Below are 8,455 nucleotides of genomic sequence, written 5' to 3'. Positions count from 1 at the left end.
TAAACTGGGTTGGTGACTTAGCGTGTATTTATACTTAATAATTTAATTATGAAATTATATTTATGAGCCTTGTGCCCGTTATATAATAATAAATAAATGTATAGATAGGTATAGGATTGTGTCTTATTGTTAATTTATCAATCACATATATTTTTTTTATTAAAAGTAAACAATGAAGAAGGCTTAGCTCCTCAAGCCCCCGTAAAATTGCACTTATGGTATCCTCTTTAATCTTTAAAACAGAAAGTAGGAAAATATCATAAGCAATAAATTTAAAAAAAAATGCTTAACGGTGTTTGATAAAAGTGAATACTTAACCATTTTATTCAATATTGTTAATAATCTATTTCCTTACAAAGCAAAGAAATATTCAGAGACATCAACCTGAGGCTTATGAAACAACCATAGCCTTGAAGCCCCAGTGCATTGCATTCCCACTAAATCCTATACATATTGCTGACAACTGAGTAGAGTAAACTGAGAACAGTCTATAAAAATAAGTATCATGGTTAACAATTACCATTGTCCATAATCAAGTACCTATTACTGTATGTGTTCAATATATTGTGACTAGTAATTGGCATAGTCAACTAATTTATACAACTAAATATCAGTTGATAGTTACTCCTATCATACCAACTGATAAGTCAAATTACTAAGTATTTTTTGAAAACATAAATAATTCAATATCCGTCAATGCGTTAATGCATAGCGTTCATTACCTACTAGTTGTGACACTTGCAGTCGATACTGGTATTATATTAAAAAAGCCAAAATGCCAGATAGCTGAAAAAGCATCTTCATTCAATCGGAAATTTAACGAAAACTTGTCACAAAATAACTATCAATCGTTTCATACAAATTTCATTTCATAGACCATAGGTAGTATTAATACCATGGCATACTTGAAAATTGTACTTCGTTTACTAAATTTTTTATCGAAAAATAATTTACAGTAACTCGTAAAAAAAATTAGAGTGGTATGTAACAATAAAATAGACAGTATTAAATTTTTTTTACAAATCTTAAATACTATTAGTTGATTAAACCACACTACAAAATTAGGTAACTCAAATTAAATATGTATATAATTTGAAAAATCACAATCCATAAGGTGCAGAAGTGTAGAAAGTTGTATCACTATGAAATATTATGCAGGTATTTTATTCAGTTCTGAACTTGAAATACAGAAATAATTGCATTGTTCAATTAATTTTTAAAACAATTTTAAAAGGCATGTAAACTGTAATTAAATTGCATGATTTATAAATTTATAGAGAGGATACTATACCAAGTACAATCCCATGTGTAATTTCTTTTATTGTAATACACTGCTCATTAAATAATAATAATAAAAAATATATTTAATATATATATAATAAATTTATCTAGTACCAAAAAAAGAGAATATTATTTAATGAACCATATAATTTTTTTTAAGTTTTAATTTTAAAGAAATTTACGAACATTTTAAAATACACAGACATTTTAGAATTTAAAATTATCATAATTCAGTCTAAAATTAAAGTATTAAAAAAAACTTGACATTCAATAGATGATATTTTTTTTTACGTTTAAATTTGATTATAGGTAAATTCATTGTAATATTAAGCATAAAGGAGTTAAATCGATTCTTCAGAATATTCAATTTTTTGTATTATGAATTAGACAGACAGATAAAATGCACGTAGAACTAGCATCTTCTTAACAGTATGTCTTATACTTTTATTTAATCTAATGGACAATATAGAAAAATTTTACAACACAAAATCAGAATAAATTAAGGTGTCTATGTCTATATTAATTATAAAATCCAAAGAACAGTATATTTTTGACATTATATTATAATATTTTTCATGTATAATATTGTCTAACAAAAATATTATAATAGTAGTGTAAACAAATGTAGAATTTGGTAAATATTAAAAAAAAAAAGAATATTATTATATTAAATATCAAAAATATTTGTGTCTTCAAATTTGGTGTATGGGCTTTAAACTCAAATAATAACTTACAAGTGATATAAATACATAATGTTGAATTTTTAGTTATAATTTTGACTTTATTGTCAATTAATTAGTTGGGTATAGACAGTTCCTATAACGCCATCTTAAACTTTTGAAATTAAAATATATTTTGTATCAAAACACTGTGTTTTTGACACATCATATGATAATATTGATCACAGTAGTGTTCAAATTTTAGTATATTCATAATTACTAATATTTATGTTTCACAATATAAAATTAATTACATTAAGGGTTATATCATATTAGACATATTATATAGTCAAGAAATATATATGATATATGATAGGAGAATCGTGTTACAATAATTTACTAAATATAGAAATAAATAAACTATTTATATCATAGAAATATTATTTTTTTATAAAATTAACAAGACCCCAAACAAACTTTAAATAAATTATCTATACATTATTAAAATTAAATTAATCAATGTATACTATTCAAGAATACATATTATTTTGTTTTTGATGTAGCGTTATTATTATAATATATTATACATATATTTATATTTTACACTAAAATTTGTCTTATTTTTTAGTAAAGTATTTAAAAATTCTTAACTACAGCAAAGAAAAAAAAAAAATCGCACATAATGTTATTAACAAGAATTAAACGCTTATCATTGATCAAGCGTGAATAATATCACAGGTTTTTGTTGACTAACAACTTCAGTCAGTCTTTTACAAAACGATTATTTTCAGCCCTCATATTTGAGAACTAAAAACCAGATGTTAAACTTTCTCGATCCCAAATACTTAAATGGAAAAATAATAGTGATTGGATTACTTAGAGGAACCAATTTTGTTGCAGTTTGTAGGACCGAGATGAGTTTATATTTTTTGAACACAATAGAAATTATTTGAAAAAATATTTATATGAAAGTTTATATGCAAACATTTAAGTAAATTATTATAAACAGAAGACACTGTTATAAAAATATGAATTATTTATTTTGATCTATAAGTAAATAATAATAATAAAAAAAAATATATAAGAAATTTAACTAATCCAACTTAATATATATAAAGTTCAAAATTTTTTTATAAAGTAATATTGCCATTATAAGACCACAAAGGTTTATATTAATATTGGACGGGCTTGTAATGCACTGATGATTTTTAAGTTATTATTACAAAACAATGTATTTGTCAAACATTATTTTTAAGTCTAAAAACTCAACAAAAAAAATGTGTGATAGTCTTTTAAGTTACTTTAAAGTACATTGCCATGTTTTTTTCCAATTCCTTTTTCGCTAATGTTCTGATTGGCTTGATCATTTTCATATTCTACAAAATCATCAAAAACGCTTGGCCAAGCCTCTGTGTCGTCATAATTAGAAAGATCTCCATTGGATACAGATTCAGCAAAATTTAAAAACATGTTCCATGTATCTTTAGGAATACCTCTTATATTATCTTGGTTTTCCAAAAAATTCAACCAACGTTGTAATATTTCTGGTTCGCGAATATTAAAAATCAATTTCCATAATACAATGGCTGTGTCAACTGGAAGAATACGCTGTCCTACAGCATTGTCCAAACCAAATTTAAATGTAAACCTGTAAATAAAATATTTATACAAAATCTATTAGTATTAAAATAAAGCAACAACAAATTTACCTGTATAAGCTTTTAAATTCCTCAGTATTATAATTGAGATCATTTGCTACATCTGACAATTTATTTTTCATCAATGACACAGAATCTACTTGAAGTGCATGACAACCATTAAGAAATTCTGCACGTGTAAATCGACACATCTGATGAGCATCACATTTCCACGCTAATATAAGGATGCGGAATTCTTCAGGTGACATCTGTAAATCACTACACAGTCTTTCAATTCCGTCAATTAATATTAAGTCTTCAACAGCATCTTTGTAAACGTCGAATAACTTTTGAACCCTGGTTTGGAAACTTTTTGTGGCAAAGTTATTCAACTTTATATTGGTCTTGTTTAATGTAGATGCCAAACGATTACAGGTAAACGAGGAACGCAAGCTACCACAATTATCACTACCTACTGATCCTATAACAGGAGCATTATGAGATCCATTACTCATGGCCATAACTGGAGGATTTAAATCATTTGAATCCAGACCTGTATAACAAAAAAAGAAAAATAGTTTTTATGAACTAACTAATGTTTTTAAAGATGTAACCAGATAGATTAAAATACTTTTAGTTTATGCGTCTCCACTAAAACATGACCTAAACTGTTTTTACAAGTACATGATTTTGTTTACTTAAATTAAGATATTACTCATATTCAGATTTTTAAATTATAAGCTTTATATTTTAGATGATTATTTAAGTACTATTTTTCTGTTTCTTTTGTTTTGCCTCAACTATATAGGGCAGTCACCCTTGTTCATAAAGTTTTCTCACCACCTGACATTTAGTTATTCCAGCTATTTATGTGTTATTCTCAATTCTGTCCATTCTTTTCTTCTTCCTCAAGTGGCATAATTTCAATTTGTATTTTAATGATAGTATTATACAGATCACTTCCAATAGTTTATTCGTTTTTCAGACCAACCCATTTAAGAAGTAGGCCAAATCACAATAATACTAGATTTTAAATACACTAATGTATATACCTTGAGCAGCATAAACTGTTTTCTACTCTTTGCTTCTACATTTAAGTAGGTACTATATTATATTGTACACCATAAATACATACAAATGTTATGTTAAATCACAAATTTAATGTTTTAAAAACTAAAAAATATTGTAATGGTTTTTAATTCTTAAGATTAATAGTTAAATTAAATCAATAAAGCAATATTTAAATTAGTAGATTTGTATACAATATTATTTTCTAATCACAAATAAGTTATTTAATTGTTAATTTACCATCAACTCGTTTGTCTGGTACATTGTCTAAATTTTCGTTGTCACTGGAATGTCCCACCGGCCTAGTGTTACTCTTAGAGCGCAAACATGAAAAACAGTTTCCCATTGATCAACAGCACCACAATTAATTGGCCTTGTAGAATGCATGTGTTGTTTCAAGGCGATAGTCGAAATCTGAAATAATATTAACATTAAACAAATAGTAAAAATACATGGAATGTCAAGAGACAATATAAAGGTTCAACAAACAGAAATAGAATGAAATTAGAGTAGAAAATCTGTTTTACCTTTTTCAGGATTCCTGTGATTGTTAAGTGCTAAAATCTATGTGAAACGTGTATTGTAATTTAAAAATTGATTGATGCTATGTGAGTGTAACAAAGTGGTAGCACACGGTTTTTTGAAAAGGAACGCACATTTTCGAGTATAATAGATTATAATAGCGTGTCAAAAATAATTTGTTCAAAAAAAATACTTGATCAATTTAATGTTGGCAATTATATACATAACAATTTACATAATTTATTTATCTTTTTTAAACAATAAATAACAATTATTAAGATTTTGTATCAAGAAAATTATTGCATAAGTTAATTAGTGATGTTGATCTTGGATAATTGTCGTAACTCGTAATACTCATTGGTGATTAAACAGTAATGTTGACTATGTTTCATACGACTTGGGAGTTGGGTTGTCGGGTTTTGTTATCTTCGCTATCAATCCACAAATGAATCATAGCAGGGAAAATGTTCACTGTCTATGACGTCATTATACGGTTTATCATTGTTATCAATTACCATGATAACAAAATATATGAATGATATGATTTTTTTATTACCTAATTTTAAAATTTTACTGTGAATAGTAGGTATATTTATTATTATTTATTATACAATATTATAATATTTTACGGCAAAAATTTTCAATTCCCTATGAATAATATTTTTTAAATTATAACATAATAATTAAAATCTTTCTTTATTACCTAGGTAATATCAAATGTTGTCACAATAAAAATTATAGGCATAAAAAAATTGTGCGTAATATGTTTTTTAGTATTTAGGTATTACTGGCAGTAAAAACAACTTATGAGAAATAATATTACATTTTCAAGCTTATATCAGTTTTCAAATGCCTATAAACTTGATAGCAATAAGTTAATCAACATATTTTTAAAATTCTATTGTATAAGTATAATGAACATAGAAAATGATAATTTAAGATTTAAATAGTAGTTGAAAAATAATATAGTTTCAAGTTTTTACGGTCAAAATATTTTTTGTGAATTAATCAAATGTGGATAAATCATTATTATACGGGACAATTCAGTCGATTCATTGATCATGCTCGTCCCTTTTATTATCTGTTTTTGGAATTTTTAAATATACCTACTCAATGACCATATTTTTAAATACTGAAGATTTTTTATACCTACTACTTATAAAGATTGTCTTGTGGGGCTGTGGATACAAAAACTTCTGTTATCTTGTATTATTGTGTATATAAATGTAATATTTCGATATTTGTTTGCCAAAAAGTATTTTCAAATAAAGACTAATTGTTGTCGTATTTGCAATATATAAAAACTTATATAGTACTTACAATATTTACATAAATTTATTATATGCGCGACACAATAAATACCTGTAAAACTGACGAAAACAATAATAATTATCTTAAAACGAACATAATAGGTAACATTAACTTGCACTCCGTGTGTTGTCGATATCGTGCACGTGCACGTGCACGTACCAATACGATGTATTATATACATTATGCACTCTCAAATTAGTTGAAAAATACAGATTTGAATGATTTGATAAATAACGAAATCTGTAAAGAAATGTCATCGTTGGTAAGAGGCAAGCACAACAAAAGAATTTTTTTCCAAGGGCCAGAGTGGGGCAAATATTTTTTTTACATGGACTAAGGTTTTTTCAGCAATCAATGAGGTTATAATAAAATATAAATATTTTCGTATCATATAACATAACATAATATAGCTATTAGCTAATAGCTATATAGTGCAAACTTTTGAATAGTTAAAAATGTTTTAAAAATAATGTAAAATATTATTTATGTTCCTTATGTAAGAAAATTTTTAATCACAGACCTTCAACAACTATATTAACAATGATGTACAAAAATTACAATTCCTTTATTACTTTAACCCTTTCAGACCTCATGTCCTCTTTAAGAGACATGGTAAAATATTATTTATTACAATTACTATAATGATGCATTTTAGTCAATTGTATAATGAGTTTGTAGGAAAAATACCATAGAATCCGAAAATAATTTTATAAATGACGTGTTATACGTATTTCTATAAATATTCACATTATTATCTGATATTATTTTGTCGTAATGGATTCCATGTAATCGGTATATATAAATATTACTAGATTAATAACCAATAATGATAATGACTTGTTTTATTTTTTTTTTCTATTTATAACAACCATTGAATTGTTTTGGTTCAAACCTCACTTTATTCCGTTTATTAAAACCCGGTTTATCGTATGCTTTTAACGTGTCTCTTAAAATGGACATTGGGATACAACGTTCGTATTTCATAATCGTCATTTCGTTATTTTTTCGTACTACCGTATGCCTGTACTACCATACACTCGTATAACAATATTATTGGTATTACGCCACCGTATTTTGTATTTTATTACATTTTATTTGCATTTAACAAAACACCTTGAAAAAAATAGGCATTTCCTTTTTTTTTATAATTTTTTTTCAACGTTTAATTTATTTGAACAGTTGCAAGCTAACCAAATATACTCTGTTGGTACTATTCGTACTAATAGATTCGCAAATCCACCCTTATTAACCGATAAACAATTAGCCAAAATAGGAAGAGGTACAGCCTTTGAAATTTCAACTGATATGGAGAATTGTAATTTATGTATGGTGAAATGGTATGATTTAAGGTCTGTTACCTTAGTTTCCAATTATATAGGGTCCGGACAGTTGGAGACTGCAAGACGTTGGGATAAAAATTAAAAATGTACGTCAATATTGAAAGGCCAGAAATAATAACAGCATACAACACATCAATGAGTGGTGTCGATAAGGTAGATCAACTCATCAGTCATTATCGAACATTTATACGTTCAAAAAAATGGACACTACGGATGATTATACATGCTTTCGATCTAATAGTTGTTAACTGTTTGATACAATATAAAAAAGACCATTATAACATAAATAAAAATAAAATAAAAGATCTGCTACATTTTCGAATGGCATTTACGGAAAATCTCACAAAAGTAGGCCAAAATGTACCAATAAAACGTAGAGGAAGACCTCGTGCAGATACAGGAGATAGTAATGAAGTTTCAACGATACCCAAAGTACGAAAAGTCGATTCTAGTCAGCCAACAGATGATGTGCAAAAAGATAAATTTGATAATTTTCCTGAGTTTGATACAAAAAGTCACACTTCGAGATGCAAAAATCCTGGTTGTAAAAGAAAAACGCACATATTTTGCATAAAATGTAATATCCACTTATGTCTTGATAGTACAAGTAATTGTTTTTATAATTTTCATCAGTAAA

The 8,455-nt window shown here is 26.3% G+C and overlaps 1 protein-coding gene across 1 annotated transcript; it reads right to left on the bottom strand.

The window, feature by feature from the left end:
• Positions 1–3,029: 3,029 nt before the first annotated feature.
• LOC113547934 (DCN1-like protein 3) lies at positions 3,030–5,560 on the bottom strand. Its single transcript, XM_026948529.2, has 4 exons — positions 5,173–5,560; positions 4,886–5,059; positions 3,650–4,130; positions 3,030–3,588 (listed from the first exon to the last, which is right to left on the bottom strand). The coding sequence occupies exons 2-4, from the start codon at positions 4,989–4,991 to the stop codon at positions 3,243–3,245; spliced, it is 933 nt and encodes a 310-aa protein (XP_026804330.1). The 5' UTR covers positions 4,992–5,059; positions 5,173–5,560; the 3' UTR covers positions 3,030–3,242.
• Between the last annotated feature and the right edge of the window lie 2,895 nt (positions 5,561–8,455).

The sequence above is a fragment of the Rhopalosiphum maidis genome, chromosome 1 (genome assembly GCF_003676215.2).
Source record: "Rhopalosiphum maidis isolate BTI-1 chromosome 1, ASM367621v3, whole genome shotgun sequence".
Lineage (NCBI taxonomy): Eukaryota > Metazoa > Arthropoda > Insecta > Hemiptera > Aphididae > Rhopalosiphum > Rhopalosiphum maidis.
Note: the sequence above shows the minus strand (reverse complement) of the source record. Positions and strands in the feature narration are given on the sequence as shown.

Coding starts and splice junctions, on each gene's coding strand:
- LOC113547934 (XM_026948529.2), bottom strand. CDS start 4,991: ATGGGAAACTGTTTTTCATGTTTGCGCTCTAAGAGTAACACTAGGCCG. Junction 4,131..4,885: donor ACCAGACAAACGAGTTGATG/GTAAATTAACAA, acceptor TTTGTTATACAG/GTCTGGATTCAAATGATTTA. Junction 3,589..3,649: donor GAATTTAAAAGCTTATACAG/GTAAATTTGTTG, acceptor TTTTATTTACAG/GTTTACATTTAAATTTGGTT.